Source organism: Chiloscyllium plagiosum, unplaced genomic scaffold, assembly GCF_037043375.1.
Source record: "Chiloscyllium plagiosum isolate Xiang-an unplaced genomic scaffold, Cpla_swu_hap1 HiC_scaffold_17, whole genome shotgun sequence".
Classification (NCBI taxonomy): domain Eukaryota; kingdom Metazoa; phylum Chordata; class Chondrichthyes; order Orectolobiformes; family Hemiscylliidae; genus Chiloscyllium; species Chiloscyllium plagiosum.
In genome coordinates this window covers 739,739-756,855 of record NW_028270155.1, presented here as the reverse complement: position 1 = coordinate 756,855, position 17,117 = coordinate 739,739, and the positions used below count along the sequence as shown (strand labels likewise).

Sequence of the window (17,117 nt, the reverse complement as noted above, 5' to 3'; positions counted from 1 at the left end):
TTTCAGCACAGATTTAAGGTGATTGCCAAAAGGCCTTAGGTAAAATATTGCGTGTAAGGTTACTTTATTAAGATATGATGTGGAGAGTAATATATTGGTTTGGACAAAGGATTAGTTCACTAATATAAGACTGAGAGTTGGGAAAATAGGGATATTTGCAGGATGGCAACCTGTAACCAGTGGAGTGGCACAGAAATCAATATTGGGGCCACAATTATTCACAATATGTATTTATGACTTGGATAAGGAAAGTGAATGTTCTGTGGCCAAGTTTGCAGATGACACAAAAATAGATGGGAAGGTAAGTAGTGAGGATGAGTCTACTGAAGATGTAGGCAGAATAAGCAAGTGAGCAAAACGTTTGCAGGTACAATATAACATAGGAAAAGTGTGATGTTATGCATGTTGGTGGGAAGAATTTAAGAGCTCATTATTATTTAAATAGGGAAGAACTGCACAAAATTGCAGGTTTGGGGATCCTCATGCATGAATCATAATTTGAGATTTCTATATGTAATGAACCTTTATTGTCTTTGGTGTAACACTTCAATGTTTTCTGGAAATCTAACTTTAGCACCTCCAAGTGTTCCATAAACATAGAAAATCAAAACAGGAGTGGGCCACTTGTCCCTTTGAGCCTGCTCCATCATTCATTATAATTATGGCTGAACATGCAGATCAGTAGCCTGTTACTGCTTTTCCCCCATATTTGGCCCCAAATGCTTTCACATAGAAACATAGAATGTAAGTGCTGGAGTAGGCCATTCGGCCTTTCAAACCTACACCACCATTCATTACTGATCGTGCAATTTCAGTATCTCATTCCCATCCTCGTCCCATACATCTTGATCCCTTTAGCCACAAGGATCACATCCAGCTCCCTCTTGAATATATCTAATGAACTGGCCCCAACAATTTACTGTGGGAGAGAATTCCACGAGTTCATAACTGAGTGAAGAAATTCTTCCTCATCTCAGTCTTGAATGGCCTACCCCTTATTCTTCCCCAACATTGGGAACATTTTTACTGCACCTAGCCTGTCCAGTCCCATCAGGATTTTATATGTTTCCATGAGATACTCCCCCACTTCTTCTAAATTCCAGGTATACAAGCTCAGTCAATCCAGTCTTTCCTCATATTTCAGTCCTGCCATCCCAGGAATCAATTTGGTGAACCTTCACTGGATTTCCTCAATAGCAATGTCCTTCCTCAGGATAGAGACTAAAACTGCACACAATACTCCAGGTGTGGCCTCACCAAGGCCCTGTATAACTGCAGCAAGACATCATTACTCATTTATTCAAATTGTCTTGCTATGAAGGCTAGCATGCCATTAGCTTTCCTCACTGCCTGCTGCACCTGCATGCCAATCTTCAACAATTGTTCCACCATGATACCCAGGTCTCACCTTTTCCTAAACTGCCACTATTCAGATAATCTGCCTTCCTGTTTTTCTGACCGAAGTGGATCACCTCACATTTATCCACATTATATTTCATTTGTCAAGTATTTGACAATGCAGCCAGTCTGTCCACGTCACCCTGCAGCCTCTTAGCATCCTCCTCAAAGCACACAGTGCCACCCAGCTTCGTGTCATCTGCAAATTCGGAGATATTACATTCAATTCCTTCGTCCAAATCGTTAATGATTATTGTGAACAGCTGAGGTCCCAGCACTGAACCCTATGGTACCCCACTTGTCACTGCCTGCCATTCTGAAAAGGACCCGTTTATTCCAACTCTCTGCTTCCTGCCTGGCAACCAATTCTGTATCCATGTCAGTACATTACCTCCAATACATGAGCTTAAATTTCCTTCCTAACCTCTACTGGTCACATTCTCAAAAAATTCCAGAAGATTTGTCAAGCATGATTTCTCTTTAGTGAATCTATATTGACTAGGACTGATTTCCTCACCACTTTCCAAATGCTAAGATAATACATCCTTAATGATTGACTCCCCCATTTGCTCCACCACTGATATCAGGCTAACCAGACTATAATTTCCCCATTTTTTCTTTTTTTTTAGAGAGTGGAGTTACATTAGCCACTCTCGTCCATTGGAACTCTTCCAGAATCTGTTGAATGCTGGAAAATGATTACCAATGCCGCCTCTATTTCTTGGGCCAGTTCCTCAAGTACTTTGGGATGCAGAGCAACAGGCCCTGGGGAACTTAACAGGTTTTAATTCCATCAAATTCCACAATACCATTTCCTCACTAACAAGGATTTCCTTCAGTTCCTCCTTTGTGTTTGACCCTCTGACTCCCAGCATTTCCTAAAGGTTATTTGTGTCCTCCTTTGTGAAGACAAATCCTGCAATCTCTTTGTTGTCTAATATGAATTCATTTAATTCTAACTGCAAGGGGCCGACATTTGTCTTCAGTCTTTTTCTTTTCACTTATCTACAGAAGCTTCTGCAGTCAGTTTTTATGTTTTCCACAAGCAGACTTTCATGTTCTATTTTCCCTATTTGAGTTAAACCCTTTGTCCTCCTCTGTTGAATTTTAAAGTCCTTCCAAACCTCTGGTTTGCTGCTTTTCCTGGTCAATTTATGTGCATCCTCTTTGGCTTTAACACTAACCCTGAGTTCCCTTGTTAGCCATGATTGAGCCACCTTCCCTGTTGTATGCCACACAGGGATGTATAGTTGTTGAAGTTCATCCACGTGTTCTTTAATGTCTGCCATTGCCTATCTACCATCAAACCCCTTAAGTATCCTTGGTCAGCTTATTCTAGCCAATGTATGCCTCATACCATCAAAGTTAGCTTTCTTTAAGTTCAGGACCTTAGTTTCACATTTAATTGTGTCACACTTCACCTTAATGAAGAACTCTACCATATTATGGTCAGCTTCCCCAAAGGATCTCTCACCACATTGATGCTAATTAAACCTTCTCATTACAATCCAATCTAGGATGGTTTGCCCTCTCGTTGGTTCCTCGACATATTGATCGAGGAAACCATCCCTCATACATTTCCAGGAAATCCTCCTCCTTCACATTGCTGCCAGTTTGGTTAGTCCAATCGATATGTAGATTGAAGCCACCAATTTCTCCTCAATCATTTTGGCATCAGTAGCTTCCTGTAGTAGCAAATTCCACAGGCTACCCCTCTCTGGGTGAAGAAATTTCTCCACATCTCAGTCTTAAATAGTTTACCTGATTCCTTAGACTATGGCCTTGGTTCCAGACTCCCTGCTTTTGGGATCATCCTTCTTGCATCTACCTTGTCTAGTCAAGTTAACATTTTATAGGTTTCTATGAGAACCAGGAATCAGTCTGGTGAACCTTAATTACCTTCCCTGTACAACAAGAACATCCTTCCTCAGTGAAGGAGATTAAAACTGCACACAGTATTCCAGGTGTGGTTTCATCAAGGGCCTGTGTAATTGCAGCAAAACATCCTCGTTCCTGTACTCAAATCCTCTCAGTATGAAGACCGTCGTACTATTTGTGTTCTGTACTGGCTGCTGTACCTGTATGCTCACCTTCAGCAACTGATGTACTTGGACAGTTAGGTCTATTTTCACTTTCCCCTCTCTCAATTTATAGCTATTGAAATAATAATCTGCTTTCCTGTTTTTGCTACCGAAATGGATAGCTTCATATTTATTCACAGTATATTTCTGTCATGTTTTTGCCTACTCAAGCACTTGTCAAAATTACACTGAAGCATAAGATCATAAGAAATGGGAACAGGAGTAAGCTGTTGAGCCCCTCAAATCTGCTCTGCAATTCAATAGGATCATGGTTGATCTCACATTCTTCACATCCATTTTACTGCCCTTTCCCCATAACCCTTGATTCCTCTACTCTTCAAGAATCTATCGATTTAACTCAGCTTTATACACAAGGATTGTGGCCCCACGGCTCTCTGTGGCAAGGAGTTCCAAAGACACTCAACCTCCTGAGAGATGAATTTTCTCCTCATCTCAGTCTTAAATGATCACCCTTAATTCTGAGACTATGTCCTCTGGTTCTAGACTCTTCAAAGAGGGAATTATCTCCAACAACTTACCCTGTCGAGCCACTTAAGAATCTTTTATGTTTCAATGAGATTGCCATTGAGTACAATCCCAACCTGTTTAAGCTTTGCTCGTAATCCCTCCATACCAGGGATCATCCTAGTGAGCTTTCTTTGAACAGGCTCCCCAATTAACTTATATCTTCCCTAAATAAGGGGACCAAAACTGCTCACAATACTCCAGATGTGGTCTCACCAGCACCTTGTACAGTTGCAGAAAGACTTCCCAACTTTTAGATTCCATCTCTCTTGAAATAAGGGCCAACATTCCATTAACCTTCCTGATTGCCTACTGCACCCGTGTGTTAACTTTCTATGTTTCATGCACAAACATCCCCAAGTCCATGCATCTCTGCATCATCCTCGCAGCTCACCCTCCCCCCCCGCCCCCCCACTTTGCTTTGTGTTATCTGCAAATTTAGAGATATTACATTCAGTTCCCTTATCCAAATTATTACCATATATTGTGAGTAGCTGTGGTCCTAGCACTATTCCCTTCAGCACCCAACTAGTTACTGCCTGCTGTACAGAAAAAAAGAACAATTTGCTTCTACTCTTTGTTTCTTATCTGCCAATTTATTTTCTATCCATCCATCACAATACACCATTCCAAATCCCATGTACATTAATTTTTTTGTTTAGTTTCTGTCCAACATAAAGCAGTTAAGGCCAAAATATTGAATAATTTCAAGCAGTTATAATTCTTTGGGATCAGGGATATGGGGAATGTTGAGATGGATGATCCGCCATGATCATAATGAATGACTGAGCTGGCTCAGAAGGCCGAATGGTGTATTCCTGCTCCTATTTTCTATATTCCCCTTTAGCCACAACACATTACTTCAAAAGTTGATTGGAGTCGACTGTTCGCAGATAAAGGTATGTCTGAGAAGTGGGAGACTTTCAAAAATGTGATAACGAGAGTTGAGAATCATTATGTTTCTGTTCGAGTGAAAGGTAAGGCTGATTGGATTAGAGAACAATGAATGAATAAAGATATTGAGGCTGTTGTCAAGAATAAAAAAGCATCATAGATTAGATATAAACAACTGTATTCAAATACAGTTCTTAAACAGTATAGAGAGGGTCGGGACATTCTTAAAAGTGAGATCAGGAAGGCAAAGAGAAGAAATGAAATAGCTTTAGCAAATAAGGTTCAAGATAAGTCAAAGAGATTCTGCAAATACATTAAGAGCAAAAGAACAACTTGAGAGAGAGTGTAGGCCCCATTAAAGTTCAAGAGGTCATCTTTGTGTTGAACCTCAGAAGAAGGGAGAGATATTAAATGAATGTATTGCATCAGTTTTTACTGTGGACAAAGAAATAGAGGCCAGAGAACTCAGGGAAATAACTATTGATGTTTGAAAACAATTCACGTTACAAAAGAGGAATTGCTGGAAATCTTGGAAAATATAAAAGTGGATAAATCTCTGGGATCTGATCTAGTGTATCCCAGGTCTTTGTGGGGGGTTAGGGAGTAAATTGTGGGGCTCCTTGCAGAAATATTTGTATTATCTGTAGATTGGGTTAGGTGCCGAATGACTGGAGAGTAGCTAATATTGTGCCTTTGTTTAAGAAGGAATGCAAAGAAAAGCCTGGGAACTACAGAGGAACCTCGACTCTGAGTTTCGATTATCCGACCAAGATTGTACGGTCCCGATGCTTGGCTAAACTATGTTATCCAGCATTCGATTATCCGGCACTCAATTGCCTGTGTCGCTCAGATAATCAAAGTTTCTCTGTATAGACCTGTGAGTCTGACTTCAACAGTGGATAAGTTGTTGGAGATAATTCTGAAAGATAGGATTTATGTGTGTTTAGAGAGGCAAGAAATAAGTAGGGATAGTCAGCATGGTTTTGTGCAAGGGAAATTGTGTCTCACAAACTTTATTGAGTTTTTTGAGGAAGTAACCAAGAAGATTGATGAGGGCAGAGCGGTAGACCTTGTTTACTTGGACTTTACTAAAGTCTTTGACAAGATTCCACATGATAAACTAATTAGTAAAGTTAGATCACGTGGGATTCAAGGTGAACTTGCCAATTGTATGCAAAATTGGCTTAAGAGTAGTAGACAGAGTGTGATGGCAGAGGGGTGTTTTTCAGACTGGAGGCTTGTGACCAACGTGTTCCACAGGGATCAGTGCTAGGTCACTTTTGTTTGTCATTTATGTAAATGATTTAAATGAGAATGTAGAAAGCATGGTTAGTAAATTTGTGGATGACACCAAGATTGGTGGTATCGTGGACAATGAAGAAGGTTATGTAAGATTACAAAGAGATCTTGATCGATTGGGTTAATGGATTGAAGAATGGCAAATGCAATTTAACTTGGGTAAATGTGAGGTATTGCATTTTGGTAAAACAAGCAAAGACAAGACTTATACAATTAAAAATAGGACCTTGGGCAGTGTTATAGACCAGAGAGACTGAGGGGTTCCAGTATATAATTCTTTGAAGTTTGCATCACATATAGATAGCGTGGTTAAGAAGGCATCTAACCTTCTTAAGGTTGCCTTCTTGGCACAGATCTTTCAGTATAGGAATTGGGAAGTTATGTTGAGATTGTACAGGAAGTTGATGAGGCCTCTTGAGTTACTGTATCCAGTTCAAGTCTCCCTGTTATAGGAAGGATATTAAGCTGGAGAGGGTTCAGAAGAGATTTACTAGGATGTTGCCAGGGATGGAAGGTTTGAGTTATGGGAAGAGGCTGGGACATTTTCTCACTATAGCGTAGGAAGTTGAAGGGTGACCTTATTGAGGTTTATAAAATCATGAGGGATATAGATAACATGAATGGTAGATGTCTTTTCCCTCAGGTGGGGGATTTCAAAACTAGGGGCTATATTTTTAAGGTGAGAGAAGAAAGATTTTAAAAAGACATGAGCAATTATTTTACACAGCAAGAGGTTCATCTGTGGAATGAACTTGCACAGGAAATGGTGGTTGCGGGGACAGTTACAACTTTTAAAAGACATTTAGATAAGTACATGAATAAGCAATGTTGGGAGGGTAATGGGTGAAATGCGGGCAGCTGGGACTAGTTTAATTTGGGCTTAAGGTTGGCATAGACTGTTTGGACCAAAGGGTCTGTTTCTGTGCTGTATGATTTTGACTCTCCAACTCCAACAGATGGTTCAACATGATTTACCCTTTCACAAAACCAGGTTAATTCTACATGATTACCTTGGATTGTTCCACATATCCTGCTATAACATCTTTAATATGAGCTCTAATTTCCTATGACAACTTTTAAGTTAACTGGTCTGGATTTCCTGCTTTCTGTCTGAGTCCCTTTTTGCATAATGCAGTTATATTTGCTATCTTCCAATCTAGAGGAACCTCCCCCCAAATCTAGTAGGTTTTGGAAAAATTGTGGCCAACACGTCAACTATCTCACTAGCCTACTGCATTTAAGACTCTAGGATTAAGACCATCAAGATCTAGATAGTTGTTAGCTCACAGCTCCAACAATTTGCTTAGTATCACTTGCCTGATTATTGTAATTTCTTTCTTCCTCCCTTCCGTTTCCTCATATTGCCTAATTCTGGGATGTTGCCTATATTCTCTAGAATGAAGACATGCAAAAGAAGTGTTCAATTCTTCTGCCGTTTCCTTATTTTCAAATATTCATTCCACCAATTTACTTTCTTTAGGATCGATAGTCACTTTGTACTTTTTCCCTTTTTAAATATGTAGAGAAACTCTTTCTTATGGACTTGAAATCTGACCAGCTTTTCAGATCTCGGTCTCTTGACTACCTTGTAAACCCTGAGAAGTTGAATTGAGATGATTTCCAAAGACATGGAATCAGACTAATTTCTGTCCAAGCCAAAGCTTACTTAGAAGACCTTCCAATAGTCTATGGCGGTCAGAAATTCATTTTTATCAACAAGAAAACCAATGGATTATGAGAATTCATTAAATTCTGCGTTTTGATTTTCAGACCAGTGCACAATAAAGTGTTTTTTTGTCTTTTCTAAATGCCATCTATTGAGTTATCTTTTGTGATTTGTGTGTTTACTTTGATATTAAAAGGGGATGTTGTTCTAATTCTGGATTACAATGTCATCTACTGTATCCATTGCACCCAATGTGATCTTCTCTACATCAGGGAGACAAGACGCCTACTTACAGATTGTTTCAGAGAACATCTCTGGGACACCCGCACCAACCAACTCCCCACCCCGTGGCCTAACACTTCAACTCCCTCTTCCACTCCGTCAAGGACATGCAGGTCCTGGGCCCCCTCCATCAACAAATCCTTACCACCCGACACCTGGAGGAAGAACGCCTCATATTCCACCTTGGGACCCTGCAACCACGTGCGAGCAATGTGGATTTCAAGTTTCTTCATTTCCACTCCCCCCACATTATTCCAGTCCCAAGTCTCCAACTCGGCACTGCTCTCCTGACCTGTCCATCACCTTTCCCATCTATCCGCTCCACGCTCCTCTCCAACCTATCACCTTCTCCTTCACTTTCTGGAGATGCCGGTGTTGGGGTATACAAGGTTTAAAAATCACACAACACCAGGTTATAGTCCAACAGGTTTAATTGGAAGCGCTAGCTTTCGGAACGCTGCCCCTTCATCAGGTGGTTGTGGAGTACACAATTGTAAGACACAAAATTTATACTAAAAGTTTACAGTGTGATGTAACTGAAATTATACATTGAAAAATGTCTAGATTATTTGTTAAGTCTCTCATCTGTTAGGAAGATCATGATAGTTTCACTTCTTTCATATGTAAATCACAAAACTTGAATAAAAAGTTACATTCTCAGGTTAACTGTAAGTGATCCAACCAAAAAACACACCAGTGAAATAAAAACATTGATCAGGACTTTGGATCCAGTCCTTCAGAGTTTCCTATTCACCCTCATCCCACGTACTTCTCGCATAGGCGACTTCTACTGCCTTCCAAAGGTACACCAAGCCGATACACCAGGACATCGCATCGTTTCAGGCAATGGGACCCTGTGTGAGAACGTCTCTGGCTAGGTCGAAGGCATCTTGAAGCCTTCGACATGCAGGGGATCCCCAGCTTCTGTCACGACACTATGGATTTCTTAGAAACTCAGCACCCATGGACCATTCAAATCAGGAACATTCCTCGTCACAATGGATGTTTCCGCATTCTACACCAGCATCCCCCACAATGATGGCATCGCGGCAACAGCCTCAGTATTCAACACCAACAACTGCCAATTTCCGAACACCGTCCTACAACTCATCCGCTTTATCCTCAATCACAAAGACTTCACAACATAAACTTAGGGAATAATTCACCGAGCGTGGCAGCCAGACCAACAGGGGCAGACCGGACCTCCCAGTCTCCACCCATTTTCATTCCCTCAACCACACCTTTTTTGACATGACCATCCACCTGGGCAGCCTACAGCCTGGAGTTCTCCAATTTCAAATAACTTCCCTTCGGCAGCCCCTCCCCCTCCCTTCCACTCCACCACCCGGATTCAAACCTCCCATTAACCAACCAGGTTGTACCAACTACCTGTCTTCACCTATCCCCACTTCACCACCCTGCCACTGCCACCCCCTTTATCTACAGCTCCCCCCCACACCCATCCCCATTCCTGAAGAAGGGTTACACCCGAAAGGTCGACTTCTGCACCTCCTGATGCTGCCTGGCTTGCTGTGTTCTTCCCTCCTCCTGCCTGTCTGATCCCAAATTGCTTGTTAGCATAATCCTTTGCACATTCAGGATTATTCAGCAAATGTTGCCTAATTGCCCAATCGCAACTAATGTTGGTTTTCCACTTGAATTGTTATACTTGTAAATTGTTCTGGTGAGTGCAAGAAAAAAACATCTTTGACAAAATGTCTTTTTCCAGCAATACTAAAGTTCTGCAGTACTACACTATTGTAAATGTTGTGATTCAATCACCAAAATGGCCATTTTTCTCTTTTGTAGTGCTGCTGTCCACAATAGAAGGAATTTTCACGAGGTTTCTTTAATTGACTCAAAAAAATCCAATTATTACAAAACAAGATTTATTTCTATAATCAAATTACAAAACTGGTTAATAACAAAGCTATAATTCAGAATTAGAACCACATTTCCTTTTAATATCAAAGCAAAAACACTTACACAAAAGACAACACAACTTAATAAATGGCACTGTATTTCGAAAGGACAAAAGGGAACTTTTTTTGGCCACTGAATTTGATGAATTCTCACAATCCATCAGTGTTCTTGCTGATAAAATTGAATTACTGTCAGCCATCGATTGTTGGAAGGTCTTACAAACAAACTTTGATGATTGCATCATGCTGGAGATAGTAAGTGAGAACAAGGGGAATCCTATTGTGGTTTCGGGAGGGAGGGTGAAGCTAAGGGCAGAATTCAGGGAAATGGGCTGTCAAGGGCTTTTTCAACTAAATGCTTTCACATTCTGCTTTCCCTGAAAGGACTGCAGTCCACTTGTCCAGTTCCTCCAACTCAACTTTATCTATTTCAATGATGTTACCTTAAAATACAGGAAAGGGACATTCAGCCCACTATGACACCAAATTAAACTAATCCTTCTGCCTGCGCCTTGGTCCTTCCACGATATCACTTCCAACGTGTCTTCATTTTTCCTCAACTGCAGATTCCCTCAATGTTTCTCTTACACCCCCACCTGTGGCCCATGTAGTGTCATAAATGACTCACTGCTTAGCCTTATTACTGTTGTATCGATCCTGGTATCATCTTGAATCTCTTCGGAGTCTCTCAATGGCCTTGTTATGCTTCCAAATTAATATACCAAAACCAACAAGGACGGTATAATAATAATCCAAAATATGATCTAAAGTGTGTGATGTTTGCTGCTGTGAGCACTGACCTAGATTGCTGATGCACTAGGTTCCAGGGAGCTGCTTTGAGAAAATGAATTTTCAGTCATGATCAACCTGGCTTCAGCATGGCACTCAATACTGGGAAAATGTATGAGTTCTTCCTGGAGGCCTGACAACAGTTCCTTGCTGCCTACATAAAGTCACTCATTGTCTCTGAAACTTCCTTCCAGGTGACAGAATGTCTTACAGCCATTGTGAAGACAGAACGGGAATCTGAGGTGCGTCGAGCTGCAGTTCATGTCATCACTCTCTTACTCCGTGGACTCAGTGAAAAGACATTCCAGGTAAGGGAAGTCATTTACAGTTTAAATCTTTATTGCAGCAAAAGGAAGGGGCAATAATCAACTATGTGGTGTTAGATTCTCTGAAGAAAGCTCATAGTACCTGCTTGCAGAGATTTGGGTTTGCTGACATTCTACTGCAATACTAAGACAGTGCTATCCTGTCTGGGGGTGTTCCCAGTAGTGCTGAAAGAGGTTTCTGTATCATCTATGTCTAATCTAGTTCCTCTATTTTAATAATAATTACAGACTCTGGTGGCAATTTAACATTCATAAAGAGACAGCAACCAGTAGTCAGTAACTAGCACTCAGTGAAAATTAATCTTTAGATGTAAACAATGTCCTTTCCATCAACAACTTCATCCAGGACTTAAATTTTTTTTTAGATTAGATTACTTGCAGTGTGGAAATAGGCCCTTCGGCCCAACAAGTCCACACCAACCTGCCGAAGTGCAACCCACCCAGACCCATTCCCCTACATCTAACACTATGGGCAATTTAGCATGGCCAGTTCACCTAACCTGCACATTTTTGGACTGTGGGAGGAAACCGGAGCACCCGGAAGAAACCCACGCAGACACGGGGAGAATGTGCAAACTCCACACAGTCACTCACCTGAGGTGGGAATTGAACCCAGGTCTCTGGTGCTGTGAGGCAGCAGTGCTAACCACTGTGCCATCAGCCAATGATCATAAGACCATAAGACATAGGAGCGGAAGTAAGGCCATTCGGCCCATCGAGTCCACTCCGCCATTCAATCATGGCTGATGGGCATTTCAACTCCACTTACCCGCATTCTCCCCATAGCCCTTAATTCCTTGTGACATCAAGAATTTATCAATTGAAGACATTTAGCGTCCCAGCCTCCACTGCACTCTGTGGCAATGAATTCCACAGGCCCACCACTCTCTGGCTGAAGAAATGTCTCCGCATTTCTGTTCTGAATTTACCCCCTCTAATTCTAAGGCTGTGTCCACGGGTCCTAGTCTACTCGCCTAACAGAAACAATTTCCTAGCGTCCACCCTTTCCAAGCCATGTATTATCTTGTAAGTTTCTATTAGATGGCCCCTTAATCTTCTAAACTCCAATGAATACAATCCCAGGATCTTCAGCCATTCCTCATATGTTAGACCTACCATTCCAGGGATCATCCGTGTGAATCTCCGCTGGACACGCTCCAGTGTCAGTATGTCCTTCCTGAGGTGTGGGGCCCAAAACTGGACACAGTACTCCAAATGGGGCCTAACCAGAGCTTTATAAAGTCTCAGTAGCACAACAGTGCTTTTATATTCCAACCCTCTTGAGATAAATGACAACATTGCATTCGCTTTCTTAATCATGGACTCAACCTGCATGTTTACCTTTAAAGACTCCTCAACTAGCACTCCCAGATCCCTTTGTACTTTGGCTTTACGAATTTTCTCACCGTTTAGAAAGTAAGCCATGCTTGTATTCTTTTTTCCAAAGTGCAAGACCTCGCATTTGCTCACATTGAATTCCATCAGCCATTTCCTGGACCACTCTTCCAAACTGTCTAGATCCTTCTGCAGCCTCCCCACTTCCTCAGTACTACCTGCCTGTCCACCTAACTTTGTATCATCGGCGAACTTCGCTAGAATGCCCCCAGTCCCTTCATCCAGATCATTAATATATAATGTGAACAGCTGCGGCCCCAACAGCTGCGGGACACCGCTTGTCACCGGCTGCCATTCCGAAAAAAAACCTTTTATCCCAACTCTCTGCCTTCTGTCAGTCAGCCAATCCTCAATCCATACCAGTAGCTCACCTCGAACACCATGGGCCCTCACCTTGCTCAGCAGTCTCCCGTGTGGCACCTTATCAAAGGCCTTTTGGAAGTCTAGGTAGATAACATCCATGTATATGACATCAACAGCCCTTCCTTCATATTGAATTCAAATTTAACCATCTGCTGTGATAGGATTCGAACCCAGGTCCCCAGAATGTTATCTGGGTCGACAGTCCAGGGATAATACCACTGGGCCATCACCTTCCTACCTTTATTGTATTTTAACTATAGTGTATGAATAAAGTGTGTTTTGCTTGAAATCTGGTCGTTTTGATCAATCGAATTACATCTGGAACACAACGACTGGAACTTGCCTTTAAAATAAGAAAAAGTTTGTGTCTAGGTTATCCTCTTAGTATATTCTGAGGTTCTCAAGTTTGGCCCATAACATCGTCCCCTCCCTCCCTCCCTGTTAGCTCCCTGCTCCCTCTGTCTTCCCCTTTCTACCCCTCTTTTCTTTCCTCCTTTTCCCTCACTCTGTCCTCTACCCTTCTCCTTCCAGTCAGTTCTTTGCACTCGCCTTGCTGTCTTCCTGTCTCTCCCTTCCCCTATCCCAACCCCTTGACCTCCACTTCTTCCACTTGACTTCTTATTCCCTTCTCATTCCCACTTGCCTTCCCTCTCCCTTCTCCCTCTCCCATTCTTCCCACCAATCTCCTCCTTGTCTCCCCAACTCCTCCCCCGAGCCTTCCCTCTTTTCTTTTCCTGACCCTCTTCCCCTCTCCTTGCCCTCCCCACCCTCTTCATCTCCCCAACACTTCCTCACCCCGTACCCTTCTCGTCCTGTTCCTCGCCCCCCCCCCCCCCCCCAATAGCTCTCCTGAATCTGGTCCTATGTTCCTTCACCCACTTTCACAGGTGAAACTTCAGATGTGGCAGGAGTTTTCTGTCAGTTAATGATTAGGTGTCTGTTTGTTGGGTTGCCTAATGTTAGTTCTTGTACGGTCTACAAAAAAACCTATGTTCAGTCAAGTCGAATTCACTGCGATCCTAGTGCAATGACTCTTTCAAGCTGCTGAACTGGTGAAATTGTAATTGTATAACCTGGACCTGATCTCAGACATTTTACTGATCCAGCCCTGTCAGGAAAGCAGCATTAGCCATGTAAAAGGAAACAGGAGGTTTTGGTTGAAGGGTGGAGCTGGGAGAGAGAGTTGGGGATAAGCAGCAGTGGGTTAAGGTGGAAGTAAAGAGCAGAGTTTGTCTTCCAAGAAATGGAGTATTCCCTTATTGGAGAGGGACTAGAGTGTAGATTCAGTGTGGCTGGAGTTATGAGTAAAATACTTTGGGGAAAGTAGAAGAGGAAAGTACTGTCTGAGGGAGAGGTGTTGTGGGGAGATGGAGGATTTTTTTGTTATGGAGTTGATTCTCTCCCTTTCTTTGTATCTCTCAGTGCTAATATGGATTTGAGCCTCTCACTCTGTTAATTGTATTGTAGTTTCTGGTCTTGTGGTTAATTATATTCAGTTCCAGGTGTTGTAACACTGAGACATACAGCCAAATTAAATCAATCTCCCGATCTCTGTATTTACAACACAGTAAAATTAAAACCTTCAAAGACCTTCAACATTTACCCCAATGGTTCCTAATTAGGCATTTGAATAACTAGTCCCATAGAACCTTTTGGATCAAGAATTAACCTGCAATTCAGATCAAGGTCTCACCTCACAAACAATCAACAGCTTGTTTGTTCTTTGTTCCATTTTTAATACAAGCTGTTGCCCACAGTCCAAAGTTCATTTTCAGCTTGCAGTTCTCAATTCACAGCTCCAAACCAAAATTCATAAAAGAATAAAATAAAAATAATGAAAAATCAGCAAGGACTCTAACAGAGGTCATTAATTAGATTGTTGCTTGATCATGTATAAAGACAGTTTTCGTAGTGAATTTACCAAAGAGGTATAAAGAGACACTTACTGGCATTGGGATGAGGCTGAGTTATGAACTATATACTTGTAATGTTTTCTTTTTACTTGGTTTAAATCTATTGACAGGTTAGTTCTGGACTCATCCTTCATTAGCTGGCTATTAGGAGTTTGACCTGTCTCTTCCTATTTCTGTGTATTCAATTATTTTGAGTTAATCCTGCTGTCTTCATTGCTGCAGATTCTGGATGAAGTTCTACGAGATCTCTATCGATTGTTAAAGTATGTGAACCAGACTGATGAAGATGAAGTAGTGGTATTGCATGCACAGATTGCACTAGAGGAACTGGACCATATCGTCAGGAGATTTCTGTTCCCAGAGGAAAAACTGCAGAAAAAAATAGTCATTCTTCCATAACAGAAGGTGCCAGAACCTCTTTGTACTGAACTTTGGGATCAACCAATTTGAATATTTTTCAAATCCACCTTTAAGACTATGATGGAACTCCAGTAATACCAAACCACATTTAGTCTTTTTTTTGTTGTAAGCCTAACACTTCAGTATGAAGCACGATAAGGGGCAGGCATGATTGAATTTGTTCACTTGTTGCACATTCTCTCCAAATGTTCCAGGAAGATGAGTTTTCTTATGATGACTGTGTGACTGGCAGTTTTAGTTAATGTTAATTGCAGCCAGTAGAGGAGATTGCATTTCTGTCACCATCTTTACTGAATAGGGTACTGGTAGCTGGGTTAATAGGAAGGGTTTGACCTTTCACATCTCTTTACAGTAACAGTGTACAATTAAGCTCAACAGTGGGTCTTTCCCCACTGATTCTCACAAACCCATTCTCTTTGCATGTAGTTTGGCTAGACAGCAAGTGGGGACAGTGGAAATCTCATTCATCCGTCTATATATAATTACAAATGAGATGATGAAGCATTTAACTATGTACAATGCACATATACATAAAAATGCACTTTCAAATTTCAGCGTGACTCATTCATGATGCCAAATTGACAAGCTTTAAAAAGTCACAGCCAGTGAGGAGTGGGATAAACAATGAGATATACAGGAAGAGGAAGCAAAACAAGAACAAATATGGAATGTGAAATTCTGGAGCCTGAAGATCACAAAAAGGTCAACAGCACAGATGACTGATTAAGTGTTTAATATGTATCCTACCATCATTTGGTGCGATGCAATTATTGTTTATTAACTAAAATTAAGATAAATTAGGGAGTCAAGCAGGATCTGTGGAGAGAGAGAAAGAATTTATACAGGGCTTCACAAACTAAGCCACAACCAGCAATTATGTTCCAAGTTAGTGATAGTTGCTATAATCCACTGAATGTAACAATTCTGAGGTTCCTTGAAATTCTCCCTTTTTTAACGATGGAGCATAGGTTAATTGACTGATCCTTGAGGTCCAATTCCTGCTCCAAAAAGCCCATTGGAAGACTGCCTTTAAAAAAATTACTGTCAGTTAAAAACCCTGCTCTCTCAGAGGGGTTATGCCAATTTTTAAAGTTATGAAATGGAGCCACATTGCTTAAAAGTTTGGCAGCACTGGCTTAACATTTCAAGTCAGTGGCCTTCATTCAAATGGTTCTGATGAAAGATCATAGTCTTAAAATATTAATTCTGTTTCTCTCTCATCTGATGCTGCCTGACCCGCTGAGCATTTTCAGCATTTTCTACTTTTATTTCAGATTTCCTGTATTTTGTTTTTCTGAGGTAACTAGATGTACCAGGTTCTACATATCAGTTCACTCCATTCTGAATTTATTGTCCATAAAGAAATTAATTATAGACATGTTATTTGTTTGTTAAATAGTTCAGAACAGGGGAAAAAGTTGCTCTTCTCACAAAAATGTAACTTTAATTAAAATATATATTAAAACTATTAGTGTAATTGGAATAATCAGCAAGTCCCACCTTGAATGCATATCATCACCCATACATCAGCTCATTTTAAAGGTTCTTACTAAGAAGGGCACAATTGAGTTTAGGAGCTCATAGATTCTAGTGCAAAAAGTGCAGAGGGGAATTTATGAAAGCAATTAGGAGAGCAAAAAGGGGGCATGAGAAAAACACTGGTGGGTAAGATTAGGGAGAATCCTAAGATATTGTATAAGTACATTAAGAGGAAGAGGATAACCTGGGAAAGAGTAGGAACCAAGAGTCAATCTGTGTGCAGAGCCAGAGCAGATTGGTAGTTTGTTAAATGAATATTTCATATTTGGAGGAGGAGGATCTTGGTACAGAATTTAGGAAGAGGG

General features: G+C 41.2%; 1 protein-coding gene across 5 annotated transcripts in view; it reads left to right on the top strand.

Moving 5' to 3' along the window:
* tango6 (transport and golgi organization 6 homolog (Drosophila)) overlaps positions 1-16,741 on the top strand; it is a 207,085-nt gene extending 190,344 nt beyond the window's left edge. For 3 of the 5 annotated variants that reach the window (XM_043706470.2, XM_087995640.1, XM_087995641.1), the window contains exons 17-18: positions 11,051-11,164; positions 15,076-16,741. In XM_043706470.2, coding sequence (XP_043562405.2) covers positions 11,051-11,164; positions 15,076-15,252 — 291 coding nt within the window. In that variant the 3' untranslated portion in view covers positions 15,253-16,741. The remainder of the gene's footprint in view (positions 1-11,050; positions 11,165-15,075) is intronic. The other 2 variants (XM_043706471.2, XR_015759906.1) reach the window with 2 other exon arrangements.
* Positions 16,742-17,117: the final 376 nt, after the last annotated feature.